Source organism: Aptenodytes patagonicus, chromosome 1, assembly GCF_965638725.1.
Source record: "Aptenodytes patagonicus chromosome 1, bAptPat1.pri.cur, whole genome shotgun sequence".
NCBI classification, from domain to species: Eukaryota; Metazoa; Chordata; class Aves; order Sphenisciformes; family Spheniscidae; genus Aptenodytes; species Aptenodytes patagonicus.
In genome coordinates this window covers 27,387,224-27,405,207 of record NC_134949.1, presented here as the reverse complement: position 1 = coordinate 27,405,207, position 17,984 = coordinate 27,387,224, and the positions used below count along the sequence as shown (strand labels likewise).

General features: G+C 41.0%; 1 protein-coding gene and 1 long non-coding RNA gene across 5 annotated transcripts; one reads left to right on the top strand and one right to left on the bottom strand.

The window, feature by feature from the left end:
- Positions 1 to 993: 993 nt before the first annotated feature.
- Positions 994 to 11,552, bottom strand: LOC143155678 (uncharacterized). Of its 4 annotated transcripts, none has more exons than XR_012994452.1 (4): positions 11,240 to 11,552; positions 3,245 to 3,299; positions 2,038 to 2,104; positions 994 to 1,556 (listed from the first exon to the last, which is right to left on the bottom strand). It is a non-coding gene; the product is annotated as an uncharacterized LOC143155678 (long non-coding RNA). The 4 variants fall into 4 exon arrangements; XR_012994453.1 differs by having other exon boundaries at positions 11,483 to 11,552; XR_012994454.1 differs by lacking the exon at positions 11,240 to 11,552 and adding an exon at positions 7,336 to 7,441.
- Positions 11,553 to 11,903: 351 nt separating this feature from the next.
- LSM8 (LSM8 homolog, U6 small nuclear RNA associated) lies at positions 11,904 to 17,377 on the top strand. The gene is made up of 4 exons (XM_076330356.1): positions 11,904 to 12,025; positions 13,110 to 13,150; positions 14,608 to 14,735; positions 16,862 to 17,377. Exons 1-4 carry the CDS (start codon positions 11,995 to 11,997, stop codon positions 16,950 to 16,952), a joined length of 291 nt encoding a protein of 96 aa, XP_076186471.1. The 5' UTR covers positions 11,904 to 11,994; the 3' UTR covers positions 16,953 to 17,377.
- Positions 17,378 to 17,984: the final 607 nt, after the last annotated feature.

The following is a 17,984-nucleotide window of genomic DNA, read 5'->3' as shown; positions in this document are numbered from 1 at the left end:
TCATGTGGAAGTGGTGAGGTTTGGTCTGACATAACCCTGAAGCAATCTTTGAGGGACACTGTGACAGACTTATTATTTGCGAGACATGTCAACAGGTAGTGCATATTTCATACAACTCTTTATGAAGGGGGTTTTCCTCAGGAGCATAGGTGAAGAAACCAGTCAGTACTTCCTCTCCTCATCCGGACTGCTTAGTTACAATTCACATGCCTGTCTGCCTAACCCAGTGCATTACAGACATAGAAATGTTTTATAGAAAAGATATAGAAAAGGGGTGCTAAGCATTCCAGACACAAAGGGTCTGTTTTTCTACTACTCTGTGCCTGTGTAGAGTCAGAACAAATGGCTGTAAAAAGCAGGAAGATCAAAATTCTCTATCTACTTCCAGATCATGTGCAATCTCTGCATCTCGCTCTCTACACCATCGCTACAAATATAGAGCACAGAAACACGTCTCTACAGAGGCTGAGAAGAAAGGAGTGGTGAATTGAAACACTCTGATTTTATAGGCTCAGAATGAGGCCTACCCTGCATAGATGTAAATTGCCAAGAAAAATGTGAAGAATTGGCTTTAGCTGTCTCCAATACCTGGGCTTAGACACTCAGTCCCTCTAGTAGCTGGCCCTGGGTCCTCAGTTGCCTCATGCATAGAGAGAAAGACACACACACACACACACACAGATGCACGTCTGATCTCTCAGTCAACCCCAGACCCTGCAGTCTCTCTGCCACATGGCTGGGATCCTCACTCCCTCCCACAGCCAGCTCCTCCAGTTGTCTCACTCTCAGGGACACATGTGCACACCTGGCTCCCAGGTCACTTCAACTACTTTGCAAGCCCAGGTTGATATTCAGGAGCCATCACACACTAACTTACATACCCTCACCCACTCCAGTTGCTGACACTACATACAGGGGCCCCTGTGATCCCGTGGTCCCACTCCAGTTTCTGGCCTCTCAGACCTCCGTACACACAGAAGAGAGCCCTGCACATAGGAAAATAAAAATGGAGTTTAATGAGAAGACAGTACAGACTGTGCTGATGAAATGCAGGGCATGGCCAGACAAGCCTACTGACCAGCCACCTGTTTACATGCGACTGCCCCCTTTTAGCCCCTTATCCCTCTGTTTTCCCAATATTTTTCCTCCCCAAACCACCTCTATCCCTCCTTTTCCCTGCTTGTGGTTCCTCCCCTAAACATCCTATGACAAGTTTTGTGCAATCCCAAAATGCTCTTCTCCTGCAATCCGTAATATGTCCTGTACTCCCAGGCAGTGACCCCCCTCAGTCTGTGAGGTGCTACAGAGACACGCTCCCATCTTGCAGACAACACTTTCTCTCCGTATAACACAGCAGACCTGGATCCTGACAAAGCTCGGCAGGAAATCTGCCCCCTACAGATTCCTCTGCCAGTATAGCGTCATCCTGACACCCAAGATGCTGTATCCATGTTCTCAGCTGCTCTAGAGCTCTCAGATCTTGCTTGCATCTGACACACAGCGATAGCTTGCTTTGCATTCCTTGGTAACCACATGGAGGGAAAAAAGGCGAAGACCTGCATGAGAAAAAAATACTTAATATGAAACAATACACGGGGGTTATAACCCACCCATCCCCTAAATCCAATGCACTAGCGTTGTTCAAAATCTGTTTATAAGAGCATTAGCTTGCATAATCTTGCTGCCAGCTTCCTCCAAGCTCTTTTTATTTCTATGTTCAAACATTTGCCTTTGGAATCCTCGCACTGCATAGAGGCCTCTTGCTGGACAACGTCTAAACCCGGAGCAGCAATTGTACCCTTCTGAACTGAGGCTTTGTTCAGCTGGAACATTACTGATTAATCACCAATTCAGCACAACAATGCTTTAAACTGAAAAACAGACTTTCTTCAGAAAACCTGGCATTATACTTGGCATTATGTGTTCCAATATATACACACATGGTGCCGTGACATACAGTTTCTAAAGCTGAGCATTTTCCTGGAAAGATTGTATCCCTGAGATGTCAGGGATGCATGTTTCAGGAGTTTTTCTTACCTTAAGACAACTTTCAGATAGATATGTATATCCTGGACACAATGCCTCCTGTAAAAATAACTTCTCTCTGTACAAGAGCGGTGCAGCAGGAGAAAAAAAAAAAGCCTGCATTCAATAAGTGTCTAAACAAATTTGCTAGCAGTGACTGGAGATAAGTTACAAGCTCTGCTTCAGCTGGAAATTGAAGATAATGATGTGTCCCTCACCAAACACATTTTCATAATACAATCATGTCACGCTTGTATTTCAAGATTTTCAGAAAGTCTTGAAATGTGTTTTAAAAATCACTGCCAGGCAAACTCTTTGAAAGGAATTTTCTTAACCAAGGGCAATGCACTGCTTTATCATACCAAATGCATTTTGGGTATTAACAATATGATGAAGTTTTATAAAAAGACCTCCATTATTTACAATAGTTGCTATTCAAGTGACATTGCTCATTTCATCTAAGTAATCACAGTTCTTAGGCTGAAATTGGGAAGCAGTATTATACAGCCGCTAAAAAAGAAATAGATGAGACTATATATATGTAAGGGCTTTCCAATTTAATATCATACTTGGATTTCTAACACAATGATAATGCTCCCTAGGTATGGACTAGAAATCAGAGTCAAATCACCATGGGTTTGTACATGAACATAATGAACACTGGGTATATTCTTTGAAAAATAATCATCACACCCTCTTGCCAAAAAATAGCAACACTTTTTAAAATTATTTCCTCTGTAACACAGCCCCTTTTCCATGTGCAGAACAGATCACCTCCTGTTTAAATACCACAATCGTGACTACAAAATACCAGAGTCAGCCAATACTAAAAACACTTATGTGCTGTACATGTTCATAATAAAGAACAAAAATATGAAAGCACTTGCAAAAACAGATTGTGCACATTAGCTTCGGGGCAGCAGAGACTTGCACAATGACACTCTTATCTTGATATTGTGCTTCAATTTGCAGTGGCCTGTTTTGCCTAGGAGACACACCTGCCTCATCACTTATCTGACATAAAAGAAGACACACCATGTTTTGAAAGATGTATGAACACCCTAATATGTCATGTCAGTGTCATCAGGAATGGCAATGAATATTATTTCCATTCTAATGATCTTCTTTCAGATGCATTTAAGTCTCTGTTTTTCTCTTTTTTTTTCTTTTTAATTAAAAGACAGACAAGCAGGTGAGGCAGATGATAATAGTGCTTTACCTCACGTGTGGCGTACTGCAGTCCATATCCCACTCTGGAACTTCTCCTCCTGAGGCTGAAAGAGAATGAAGGTGATTAGCAAAGTACTGGAGTCTCTGGAAAGGACAAGAGAAGGGGCAAAATGGGGAATACTCATACATGCTCTGTATCAAATTATAAGCTGAGGGGGAAGCAGGAGAACCTTTCTGAAGGACCAAAAGGGTGTTGTAAAATAAACTATGAGAAATTGCTTAGAATACAGTTCAGAAATCCGAATTTGGTTTCTACTGGTGGTACACAGCAGCCTTAGGCAAATCACTTTTCTTTGCATTCTGTCTGTAAAATAGAATACAATAAAATAGAACAGAATATTTTCAGTTGGAAGGGACCTACAATGATCATCTAGTCCAACTGCCTGACCAATTCAGGGCTGACCAAAAGTTAAAGCATGCTGTAAAGGGCATTAAAATGGAGTCATGAATACCTTCTTCCTTCTGCACTTTCCCTTGGCTATTCACTGTGCAAATTCCTTGTAGCCAAGACTTTTTGTCTCTCTTCACATGCTTATGTAGAGACTTTAGCATAATGAGGCCCTAATATTGACTGATGCCTTCTGGTGTCATTGTAATACCAATATTTAAAAATTAGCTAACTTCTATTTACAGTTCCACCACTGACTTCAAAGGAAATTCTGCTATTTCAGTGAACGTCTATGCAATTCAACTTACAGATTTAGTAAATAATTAGAATAATATTTACCAATCATTCTGAGATATGGTAATGCTTAACTAAGATGTACAGAATACTTTTAGTCCCTACAGTAAGTGAGGCATGCGAGTCTCCAGAACATTAGTAGCAGCAGCATATCTAGCACAAGTTGAGTAAAATAGAAAAAAAAAAAGCATTATATTTGGAAATTTGATGCCTTCAGGATGGTTTCAATATTCAGTGACATACATACTTTTGGCAACGACTATAAAGGGAGGGAGTGCTTATGAATGACGTTTCACTCACTCCTCTCGCTATTCAATTAGCTGTGGCTGATACGTTAAGTGGTTTTCAGTAAGAACATAAGGGACCAGCAGGAATGGCTTTCAACAGCATTAATCAATAATGCAATAGCACAGTGGTTGGTAATGAAAAGGCAGCAGTTACTAATGGTTAGCACTGTGCTCTCTGAGACACTGCTCTTCTCTCATGTGACCTGTTGTGGAGCGATGGTAACCCTTCTACACCATAGCCAGGTAAGCATGCACTCCAATAGAAGGACATTTCTCAAGGCCTTTTATCATTTCCCTCCCAACTACTAAAGCACTATAGTTGCAAAACTAACTTGCACTTTCAGGCATTAGATGTACCCATCCAAATAGCCCAGAAATTTCAGAGCATGAGTTCATCTGTGCCATTCATCACTCCAGAGTGGCAATTAGGCCTTGGATATGCAATCATGTTAATGTGAGGAGATCAAATTTTGTCTGAGATTAAAAGGAAAAAAAAAACCTGAGCACAGTGCAACTTCTTGCTGTGAAGTAGATCTGCCACAAACAAAAAGCTTTACGCGTAGGGATATCTCTTCAAACAAGGAATACATCTTGTCATGACCCAAAGCCCTGGGGTTTTTTGTTTACAAAGGTGTTCCCCAATGTAGACCAACAATGTAAACAGTAAGTCCACAGAAAGACTTTCTTCTGCTGCCAATCGTTCTTACCCCTACTAATCTCTGTAATCGCGATCCCTCCTTCCCCTCCAGATACTCCTGTGCTGGCTGCAGCCCAGATTCCAGGGTGCAGCATATACAGCTATCTTCTTCACACCAAAGGCCTCAACACTGAGCCCAGCATTGGTGCCAGCTCCCTGCCCGAGTGAATCATGAGCTACCACAGCTGGGACAAGCAAGGTCCCTGAAGCTACTTCTTCTCCCCGTAAGTTAACTGACCTCAATATCTGAACACTAACAGCTAAAGACTTATCATTAGAAGGAATCTCAAGTGCCAGCAGAAACACTAACCAGACTATGTGAAGAGAGTACCTGAAAGTACCAAGTGAAAGAGCTAGCACGTACTCTGGCAGTGAACAAGGATGCCAGTTGCGATTACCAAGGAGATTCTGGGGGTTGTAAGAGAAAATATCCAGTTGGAGCAGTAGCTTGCAAAATCCTAGGCTAGAAATAATGACAAAACAGACAGCCCTCTTCAAGGCTGTGAAGAAAGCATAGCAGCTGCCATCCTCATGTGCCACCTCTCTTCACTGCTGTTGGTGCAATTCTGTTTACTTGTGCTTCAAGCTTTGCCTTTCACAGCATAGCCTACTGATAAAAAAATGGCCTCCTCTCTGCCCTTTGGACTTAGGCCTTTTATTAGACAAAACACAGTTCAGTGCCTGTTAAAGGAAAGGCAGGTTCTCCTATTTATCTTCCTTTTCTGTTGATCATTTTTCATTGACATGTTTCTAACAAGAAGGATTTCAGCACCTCTTCTGGGCAGGACCAAATCAACAGTATATTCTTTCTCCACTTCCATAACTGGTTCAAAGGTCCTGGTGCCAAAAGACTGCTCTGTGGTACAATGAATAACCTACTTCACAAAATAATGATGCCATATAAGTTACTAAGTAGAATTATATTGATTTTTTTAGTGCAATCTACATTATATCTGGCAGCAGGCAGTGTGTAAGTCACCTCTGAACAGAGCCCTTTGACCACGTGCTATTCCTTTTACACGGTGATCATGTGCCGCAGAGCAAATGAAACAAGAAGTGGAATGGGGTCAAATGGGCATCCCTGCAGAGTATTAAGATAAAAGACCTTATATTTAAAACTGGAAGATCTAGTCATCTTAACACAGGCTAAAGATTAGGATCAGTGCTTTTACAGGAAGATGAATTATAGTGTGAGAAGTAGGGAATCTATCAGAACGAAAAGCCTGCTTCATGAGAGCAATTTAGCAAATGCAATTTCAGCTATGACTCTAAAAAATGATGAACCTGACATGCTAGTAAATGTCAGTTACTTGAAGCTTATTATTCATTTTATGTACAACAGAATTGTCTTAATACTCTGCTTAGAGCAGCTGAAAACAAGAATCCATTTGCTTTGTAATTCTGTAGTTGTAGGTACATGACACATTAGCCATGGCATTTTTCCTACCATAGTTCATAACAACCCTTAAAATTATTATCTAAAAGCATAATGGTACTGAACTTCTGCAGCTGTTTTCAGTTTCTTCTGTTAAAAAAAAGAAGAGGAAAATGGAAAACAAACCATTTTCCTGCAAACAGAAACACGCAAAGTTATTTTTTATGCTAACACATTAAGTAGGCATGTGGTCATTAAGATTGCTATCGTATTTTGCATAATTTAGGAAAAATTGCTGGAAAAAATATACACTTTCTCATATAAAGGAGCTCTTTGAGTAAAATTAGGGTTTTTGTAATGTTTCCCACGATGGCAGCAGTTGCTATCATAACAAACAAAATTTAGATCAGGTGTTTGTTAACACTGAGTTTCTAAAGATAAATAAAAGGCACTCTGGGACTACTCATGCTATGGATTTGTTTCTAATGCATTGTAACTTATATTCAGAATCTACCAGCAATTTTCAGACTGTTAACCTTTTTTAATATTTTCCAGTTGTTTCATTGCAAACCCCTGTCATTTGATATAATAATATACATGAAACACATCTCGACTTAGATTGCAGCTAGTCATGCACGAGGTGAGCAAGATCTTTATACTTTTCTCCAGCTACCAGACAAAATCTGTGTCCTTGCATCACTGATAATGGACCCTAGAGTCTCTATAGACTCAGAGGAACAAAGCAAAGGCGAAGGGATGTTTCTGTTTTTCCTGAACACATGAAGAGAAACCAATCGTGTTTAGCCAGCTTGGGTGTGTATAAACTAAAGATGAGCTAAAGGGCTAGGCTCTTTTTATGGAGTGACATTCTGGGAATGTAGGTGAAAATCAGAGTCTTTGAGTCCCAGAAAGTATGAGAAGGGCTGTTAGAAGGATTAAGTAAACAAAATATGTGGGAACTGGGGCTGCTTAGTTCTCTTCTGGAGTATGTACTGTCTGATTCTTCTTCTTCAGTATGTACCACTCCATTATTCCATACCTCAGGTGCTATTTTGTCTTGAGCAGCAACCAGGGGATGCAATTCTTGTTGAGCAGGCTGACAGATGTTACCGATTTTGGGGGTTTTGTTACAAGAAATTTCTTAAAGCTCCTGTTCCAGCAGTCAGGTGATTATATTAGAGTTTCAGCTTTCAAGGAAGGCTGAGGAGTAGGTCTTGCACCTTTCTCCATCTGATCTGACAGGGACATGGCTTGACATGCCATGGCACAGCGGTACTGGTCAGGCCTCTCCTCTCGCGAGAGCTCCACAAAGCCATTTCACCCTGTGAAAATATAAAACCTGGCTACTTCTGAATAACCAAGGAAAGCAAAGCCACCAGAAGCTAGCATGTTTTGGGAGACATAAAACTGATAAGCAATATACAGTCACAGCAGCAACAAAACATTGCTCATCCATTCCATCAGCCCTAGGCTAGGTAACAAGTTTACACACAATAACTGCTTGCACATAAACCCTACAACTACCATTGCAGGGTTTCCTTCCTGCCCTGGCAGACTATAAGGAAGCAGGAAAGTGTGCAGAGACACTCCAGGGCATGATTAGTTGGTTATATATTCTGCAGAAAGCATAACATACAGCAATCACTTGCCACAGCAACCTTAATGTATGGAGAATCAATTGCAGAAATAAACTGATTTTAATTACAGGAGTAAATGTAATTAGCAAGTAAGCTATATCTAGACAATGTAAGAGAAAGGGAAAGCCTTTTTACAAAGGCGTTTTATTTCTTCAATTAATTGAGAGCTTAATGGGCATTATGCTCACTCAGTTATTTAGTGTATGCTCATATTCAATTATTTAGTGTGTCCTCATGGGCAGCTCTGCAGCAACTGAAGGGAAGAAACAGGCAAAGGGTGACTAGCTGCAGGTTTCTGATCCTAAAAACAATGTTATATTGGCAGCTATGGTCACCAGGAATAAAATTTGTCTGGCTTAATGTAAGTGTGAACCTGTGAAATGTCTGTGTCCGAGTTAGCCACCCTAGGCTCACTTTATAAGTATTGGAGAAACACAGACATCTTTAGTGGGAAACGCATCTCATCCTATGGTAAAAAACTAATTATTTTTCTCTGTAAAGAAGACCAGGGTGACATGCTCAGACTTAAGATACTGAATTTCTACATCTAAAGTTATGACTCAAGTGGTCTTGACCAGCTACAGAGAACCGATGCTCACGGCTGCTTATTAATTTCATCTAAAATGCCACTGGATTTCTGTACTGAAAGAGACCTTGTAATAGCAACCAGAACCCAAGATTTCCCTCTAGTGGACAAGCAGCTTAACCACAGTTTTAGACTCGCCTGATGAATCCATGTTTTCTCTGCATGTGGCACAGCTTCAACAAAAGGGCAAATTATGGTCCCAGGTTGTAACTTAGTCTACCAAACCTTGCTACTGAGAGGGAGAGGCAGGCAGTATCTTTTTCTCCCCCCCCCAAGATGCGGGGATTAAATTCAAGTTTTCCACTTCCTTTGTGGAGGTTTGTTTCGTAAGAGGAGAATAATAGTGGTGGTGGCTTCAAACAGAAGACTGAACCTCAATTAGGTCTGTCAGAAGGGTACAGCTGCTTGCCTTCAGGAAAAGGCAGAGAGAGCCTAAGTAGATGAAGCCAGGAATTCTCTTTTCAGAGTTGCTTTATACTGAGAGTGCTAACTGCTGTTAAGCATCTAGTTTGGCAAAGCCTGGGCACCTGACTTCAGGAGCCCAGACCTAAGCTTTACTCTTTGGGTTTGAGTCCTTCTTTATAAAATACGAAAAAAGTCCTTCTCTGCTTTTCAGGGACACTGTTAAAATAAACAGATAGATCAGAGATTCTCAGGGGATCAGATACTGAGGTAATGTCACGGTGCAAGTATTTTTAAGATTTTATCCTACATCCTTGTATCCTAATCTCATATTCTTAAGTCTCTGAAAATGTCTATCTTTATAGGGAGAAGGAAGAGTATGAAAAGGAAAATGTCAAACCACACACACAGACAAATCTTCACCCTCGTACATAGAATATACAATAATTACTTCCAATCCTAGTATATGGGCAGGGATAATCTAAACTCTAAGTAGCATCTCTATAGTAAAATTAAAAAAAAGACCACAAAATATGTTTACAGTTGAAAGGCAAACACACGGAAGTCAGGGAATGCAGAACTGGGACGTTTTAAGCAACATCAGCTTGGCCTCATTTGTGTCTGCATCTTTTGCTACACGATCCGAGATTTCTTTTTATAGGATTCCACCAGTTAAAGAGAACAAAGGCTGGTACCTCATCCATGTCGAGTTATTCAGTGTTTCTTCTACAAAACCGGGAGTAGACAACTTTGAATTTTCAGTTTGTCTTAAACACTTGATTGTACCTTCCAGTTATTAAAAAATGCATTCTCAGTATTTCAATGTATGAAGATTTATGAAATTTACAGGTAAAAGCCCTGGAAATCAAGATAGTAAAAAAAAAAAATTCTGAAAGTTAATTTCCTCCCATTTTTTTCAGAGTATTATTTGTGAGAGCTTTCTCCTATGAATGTCTACTCAGTGCTTCAGCAAATCTAATCTCCTGATTATACACAGATCTAATGTTATTTTAGACCATTTTATGAAGCCCATCACAATCGCTATCTTCACTGACAGATTGGAAAACTTTACAGAGATTAAATTTTCTCACTGTCATCCAAAAACTGACAAAAAGGGGAATTCCGTATTCTAAGTCCCAAGCTAATTTTCTGTCTACTGAAGATCATGAACTTACAATAAATATTTTTTAATCTATAATTTATGTAACATTTCATTTCACAATATGCTGGACTGGAAATGGCCCACTGTTTGTTTTTATACTTTGAAAGAGTATTTCCCACACAGTGTTAGATCTGAAAAGGTTGGCCTTCAGTGCAATAGCCAATACTGTCAAAAAAGCAGGTGGAAGAAAATGTCTTTTAATGTGACTCCATGAAGACTGTTTGAGCAGTTGTGCTGAAACAACAGCGTTGACCTCATGCTTTGAGAAGCTTGGCAGATAGACTGTTATATGAGGTCATACCTGTGTAAGACTTTAGGTATCACTAACAGGCTGCTGTATTATTAAATACCATTAGAGGGATGCATTCACGACTTTGAATATATTGCAATGCAGAGGATGTCTGTATGTACAACATATTGCAGTACGTTTCTGAAAGCCTGTCGCATACCAACGATTACATTATATCCCACAGGCAAAGATGGCTAAAGCACCAGGATTAGTTTTGTAGCTTAACTTGGTTCTATTACTGAATTTCTGAGCTTAATTTCCCTGAAATATTTCTTCTTGTGTGAAGTACCAGTCCGGCTTCCTATGTTCCTGAAAACTGTCTGCCAGTGCCACAACTGAATCCAGCAGATTTCATACACTCCTCTATCTTACAGGACTCTAAGGAGACTGAGGAAACACTGTGTGCATCATGGGGACTGACCAGAAAGTAGGGAAGGCAGCAATAACCAGGGACGCATCAGAAGAAATAATGGGCCACTAGAAGGGAAAAGAAGGAATGCTAGTGACAGGTAAAGTTACACAAAAACGAAAAAGCACGAGTCCTTCGGACATCCTTATTTGCCATTCCCACATTTACTGATTATGGTGAAAGGAGGTTCCCGTAAACACGAAATCCAAACTTCTGCATAAGAATCACCACTTACTTGGCACTACACATCTTTTTAAAAAGATGCATAGTTTTGCTTGGATTGCACAGCCTGACCACTGCATTTCTCTTTAAAGCAGCGGCACAACTCTCCACTTTTAGACCGCAGCCTGGGCCCAAGCAGGTGGCTTGGCGCAGTGCCCATCCCGTTACAGCACGGGATCCGGGCACAACAAAACCACCTTCCCCAAGCCCCGCCTTCCCCACTCCCAGCCACCCACCATTTCCTGCAGAAAGCACCTCCGCACGGCACTTTCAACGAACAGCACTGCAAGGCTGGCCCCAGGCACCCATCCCACAGCCCTGCTGCGAGGCTCTCCGAGTCAGTACGGGGGGGGCAGCGGCCAGGCTTCCTTCCCGCCCGCCTCACACCGGCAGGCCACAGGAAACCAAGGGAGGGATATGTGCCTCCCGTGTTAGCGAGAGAAACGCTACACGCCGGCAGCGAGGCCCCGAAGGCCAACCTTTAGGCTGGGCACGGAACCAGCCCTCCCACTCCCCGCCGAACGCTCCCTCCGGAGCGACAGCTGCCGAGACGGCTGCCGCAGCGAAGACGCCGGTCATACTGCGCCTGCGCCTCCTGCCCCCGCCCACCCAGCAGGCGTCCCTACGGATGGTGCCATGTGCCGCGGAGGGGGCAGTGTAACCCCCCCGCGCGGCCCTCGGCCATCGCTACTTGGTACAGCCCGCGCGCATCGCCTTCCCGCCGCCTGGCTTTTCGCGCATGCGCACCCGCAAGGGCCCCTCTCCGCGCTGCCGACCTCGCGCCGTTCGAAACCTGGCGCCGCCGCGGCGCCGCGCGTGCGCAGCGGCTGGAGCCGCCCTTCCCCGCCTGGCCGCGGGGCGGTGCGCCTGCGCGCCGGGCCGCGCGTCAGCGGCGCGCGCCGGAGGTGGCGTCGGGAGTCTCGTCATCGCTGTCGCCTCGCGGGAGGTGGTTGCCGGCGCCGGTGTGAGGCGAAGCGCGGGAGCCGTCGCCATGACCTCTGCCTTGGAGAATTACATCAACCGTATCCTTCCGGCGGGCGGCAATGTCCCGGGGCAGCCCTAGGGGCGGCGGGAACGGGCCTTCTCTCTCCTTCGCGCCCGCGGGGATGAGGGGAGGCCGGGTGCGGGGGGCCCAGCGGCTCGGTGCCGCTGAGGGCCGGGCGGCGCTCGGCCCCGGGGGGGCTGGTGGCTGCAGCATGGCGCGGGGTTGGGTGCCAGCGCTACTGCGGGCATCGGGTACCTCCGGGCCCGGCAAGGTGTGAGCTGCGAGGAGATCCCCAGCCCTGGGCAGGCTGCTGAAGGGCCTGTGAAAAGCATATCGGCCGGGGCCTCCGGCATCCCGCTCCCGCGGGCCGTTGCGTTGCTTTGGTCCTTCCTGGTGGGCTCTCTCGGTTTCTCTTTACGCGAGACTGGCTTAGCAGGTAGAATGGAGGTTACAGAAGACCCAGAGAACAGAGTCCCCTGTAGCCTCTAGTGCTGCAAACCTGATCTGTGATGAGGAACGAGATTCACAATGGGCTTGGCCCCTTAAAGGGCTCTTAACGTGTTTAGTTATCAGCTTTACATCATTTGCTCAAAAGCTGTGAGTTGCTGTGCTTGGAGCCCTTTTCTTACTATTTTTTTGTGCTCCTAATAACCTATAGGCATTTCATACTTATTCACAAACGGTAAGGTACTAACCCAAAATCATTCAGGATGATGGATATGTGATCATCAAATTGATACAGTCGGACCTTCAGAGTGAGTGGATGTACAACGCCAGACTTGGGATCCCCACTGCTAAGCTGTTTTTAAGGACTTAACTTGAAGTGTTTCTAAAACTGTTGTTTCAATTTCGGGGTAGCGCAGTTAGTAATGGGAAGAGAAGTGAACTCAAATCTTTAGTCTGCTTTTAGTGTTTGTGTATGACTCTCCATGGTTGGGTAAAGCGAAACTTTAAAACATTGTCATAAAAAATGCTGTGTTGTCAAATGCTGCTTTTTTAAAAAATTGAAATGTTGATAGGCTCTTAATGGCTCTTAAAACTTACATTACGCATGAATGTTTCAGAAAATGCTAATGGTTCTATTTCAGATATCTCTAAACATTTCCTTAATGAACTATTAGGTACTGTTGCAGTAATTACTTCTGATGGAAGAATGATTGTGGTGAGACTTGTATTTTTTTCACATCTTATTTTGCCCTCATAAAAACTTTCCATCATGGCAATAAAGAAACCATGCTAGGATATTATCACTTACATGTTCACACATTTACAATTGGTTTTTTAAAGCTTTATGGCCATTGTTTTATATTGTATGATTTGAACAGTTACTGGTTGTTGCCTGTTAGCTGTGTCCTTTGATAAACTTGTGTGTGCAAATGCTTTGACTTTTTGTCAACTGGCCTTTTCTATAGGAATGCACAAGAAAATGCATTTCTTTTTCTGTTCAACAATTTGGTTTCCATCTAAAATGTCCTCTTTCTTCAGTAAGCTCTTCAACTTTCATGCTAAAACCATTCCTTCCGTATGATTAGAGAAAAACATCAGCTGACAATTGTTGAAGAATTTTTATGGGATTCTGTTTAAGCCTGAAAATCTGAGGACTGGCAAACTATTATATATTAGACTGTATAATGTTTAGGGTTTATTGCTTCTGGTTGTTTGTTTTTTTTTTCTTGTATTCCTTTTTCTTTTTTTCCCCCCTCTATCTTTTATTCTCTTGTGTTTTGAGTTTAACTTAATAGTATGATCTTTGCATGAGGATTATATCTTCCTGTCTGTCTGTACTTAGCTTTGTGCAGCCTCTGGAAAGAGAAAACGGTACTTTTAGCAGAAAAATACTGGCTTCACCAAATCTTCTGTCTGGCTGGAGTCAGTCTGGTAAAGTTTGTGTTGTGATATAAGATACTTTCTACCAAAAAGATTTGAATGGAATTGGTATACATGACTCATCGTTACATGGTTAGATAGTATAAATGGGTATTATTACTGTTTGAATGATGGTGTATTATGTGAGTTTAAATTTCTTAATCAATTACTGATGGTAAATTACACAAATCCAATCTGCATTTCAAAAAATGATAACATAATTAAGTGTCACAGAAATTCTTCCTTTTGTGTGTTTTGGAGGTGTTTTTGAGTAATTTTGTGGAACCAAGTTAAATCTCCTTCAAAGAGACACCGCTTAAAATCGCATGTTAAGAATGGTTTCCATACTGTTGACCAAAAGAACCTAATTTTTCTGTTCTTTGATTTATTTAATTATTTGATTTCTGGAAACTTCCATACAAGGAAGACTAAAATAGTGTAGAAATAGTAAAATTAGTTGTCTAGAGGGCCGTCGTTGGTATAAGGGAAGCTTTACTTCTTTTAATGCTAACGATTACTGTAGCTGTTAGCATGAACATTCAGTAGTAAACAGAGATACTTTTTTAAAATCAATTAATTGCTTTTAAAGTTTCATTCTCCAGCTGTTTGTGTTTAAGCCTAACAATAAAACATAAGTAGAGCATCTGTTCTCTAGTACCTTAGTATTGCCACCTTGTTTAAGATATCCTTGAGAGCAAAGATGATAAATTTGAAAGGTAATTGGAGTGCTTTTATTTTTGCATGTTTTTGCAGGGAACCCTCAAAGGTTTTGATCAGACCATTAACTTGATTTTGGATGAAAGCCATGAACGAGTGTTCAGTTCTTCACAAGGAGTTGAGCAAGTAGTGCTGGGATTATACATCGTAAGAGGTGATAATGTGTAAGTATAGCATATTCTTGTTTAAATCAATTAATAAAAATCTAGTGTGTGTGTGTATATATCTCATATATCTGTATACTTCTTGGTAGTCCCAGACATCTTACATATTTGTATCTGTGGGTAGCACTGGTTGTACTATCAAAGCTGAGGCATATTAAATAGCAAATATCTATGCTTCTGTTACAGAAGTGATTGCATTGTAGTGTTAAGATGTTGGTCTAGATTTACTGAGCTGTAAATTAACCAGCTCACGTACTGATAGCAATCTAGGAAGGGTCAGTATAAAGCTCAGCATTTTCCTTTCTTGGGTCTAGGCATTGTGTAGATCTTCTTTATTCCAATCTGTGAATGGCAGGATCCGTCGACAGAGGAAAAGATAGAAGAATAAACAAAAGATGAGATAGAACTCATGTGCAACAAGTCAGCAATGTGGTATACAAAGTTAACTTTTAGCAGCATTTTTTTGGATGAGATTTTCACAGAGAACACTTTACAGTCTGGCAAATGCATGAAGGTTCTGGCTTGACAGTGTAACGACTGGACAGTTGAAGCCAATGTAGTGACAGGTCAAAGGTGTGAGTTGATATTTGATGTAAAATGCCATGACAAAATGATAGTAAAAGCTCATTAAATGCAGAGAAAAGTAGCTGAGGTGCCAAACAGATGGGAGGGTTACAAGAGAAGTGGAAAGGCGGCCTGGTAAGTGGGCCTGCTAGGAAGATGATTTTTGTAGCAGCATTCTGAAACTGATGGCAAAAAATGAGATTATTTTATGTCACAACCAGAGAAAGAGCACGTCACAGTGATCAACGCGTGAGCCTGGATACGAATTGGAATCTTCTAATTCTAATGGGTATTTCTATACAAAGAAATGTCAAGACTTAGATTTATATCTAGGTGTGTTTATCTGACGTCATTGAGAAAGCTGATCATTTTGGAAGGCTTTCATTACTTGACTTAAACTTTTCAGCAAAAATAAATGAATTGACAAACGTACAAAGGTAGGGCTAAGCATGCTACTCTAACAGTAACTTTTCATTCAAGTAGTACAAATGTGTATAAAAAGCCAAATAATTGTTTAATACTTTTCTTCCTATAAGGATGCTGAATTTCAGTATGTTGCATGAATACAGAATTATTCCTTCTAATGAATATGTTTCCGAGTTTGTCAAGTTTACAAAAAAATAGAATACTTTCTATAAAAGAATGCGTTGAGCACAGCTATAGAGGTAATTGGGTGCTGTGAAATCAGGAGTGGTATAAGGAGATGCGGAGATAACTGCTTCATTTAATGTCATCTAGCTTTTTCTGTTCTTGAAAAAGGAAGATAATCTGACAACAAGTTATGTATAAAGGTATTTCATTGCACACTGTAAAACTTAATTGTGGAACTCATTGCTGCAGGATGTAGCAAAGACCAAAAATATAAATTTGTTCAGAAAGCTATTGGATGGATTAATATAACATAGTTTCTGGTGGCTGTTAAGTCATTTTGTGGGTACAGCCACTAGCTCGTAAGTCTCTGAAGTGGTGAATAGAATGATATGCCAGCAAGATTAGACTCTTTGTTCTTATGTTCCTTCTGGGTTAGTTCTTATCCTGAGCTAGTATGACTTCTGTTACCTTCACCTTCTTTTCTCTTTAAGGCAGTTTTACTGAGTCCACTAGTGTTTTAGTCCAGGTAAGTCTTAACATAGCATAGCTGGAATACTATATATTCTCCCTTGGATAAATTAGTAACATTTCACTGGGCTGTGTTGTAGGAAATGGTCTTGCTTATCTGATGCCATATGCACTTACAAATTCCTACAGTTAGACATTACTCTTGAAAAGCCATTCTCTCTCTAAAAGGTTTCCAGTTCTTGTTTCAGAGGCTAATCTACTGCCTAAAACAGACCAGTAGTATTTGGTTCTTATAACCTATATCTTTAAAAAAAAAAACCCAAAACCTTCCTTTAGACGCTACTTATAGCCATCAAAATTTGAAGTTCAAAGGATAGAGCTCTGGAATTAAAACAAAAAAAAAAGGGTGTGTGTGTGTGTGTCTTCACTAGCAAGTTAATTTTGTGGCTTTCCAGATTTGCACCAGGAGATTTCAACAAATGATAACCTGTTTTTTATTGCAGTGCTGTCATTGGTGAAATTGATGAAGAGACAGATTCAGCTCTTGACTTGGGGAATATTCGAGCAGAACCTTTAAACTCAGTTGTGCATTGAAAAGGTGAAAATGCACAGGGACTTTGTAAATCTTCGGTTGTACAGACCTATTTAACAACGTGGATGATTTTTACAAATTGTGTTTGATTTGTTTAGTCACCAGTTTTTTATTATGAATATGTTGTAGTTTTGCATGTAAATTAAAGTTTCTACATTTTACTAAAGATGCTTTCATTGAATTTCCTTTGGGGTTTCATGCTGCATAATTTCACTGTAAAATACATACTGGGAAATGCAAGCAATATCAGTGATAGTCCTGATACTGTGTATATATACCTCGTTCTTAAAATAAGATCTCATTCCTAAAGGTAAACTAAGGCTTTTTATGTTAACTCTGGATTATTTGGAGGTAGATTGTGTAACAGTCAATTTAACCACCTCTAAATGTAGTTCTGGCTGTAAGTAAAAAACTGTTTTTTGTGGTTTGGTTTGGTTTTTGGTTTTTGTTTTTTTTTTTTTTGGTGTGTGTAGTGTAGAAAGCAAGAATGTTAAAAGCTTTCACAGTCAAATTAATGACTTATGCGTGTAATAGGGTTGTTTGTTGTTTATCAAACATTGTTTTCTAGTCCCCAAGACTATACTAGAGGTGCAGGAGTTCTTAATGCCTTAATGCTTGCAGACAAATTAAACTGGAGAAAGAAAGACTTTTGAGCAGGAACACAGAACCTAAACCAAATATACACGTTTATTTGAAGCCCATTACATTCCAGACAAACTCATTCTCTATCTTCTCCTCTCAGCAGCTATCGTGTTGCTCAAAATTTGGGTAAGATCTATAGAAAGAGAATTGTGCGTTTGCTAATGTGTAACCATTGTCTTGCTGGAGCGTAGTTTAGAAGACACAGGAGTACTTTATCTAGAGAAATTCTTTCTTTTGAATGAAATTTGCCATAATACTGAATATAAGGATCACATGTAACCATAATAGACCTCTTCTTATACACCAGCAATAGCCAAGTTAAGTGGGACAAGCTCTGTGCAGTATATTGTGTTTTAGGCCACATTCTATTCGCTACCCAGCAGAAATACTGG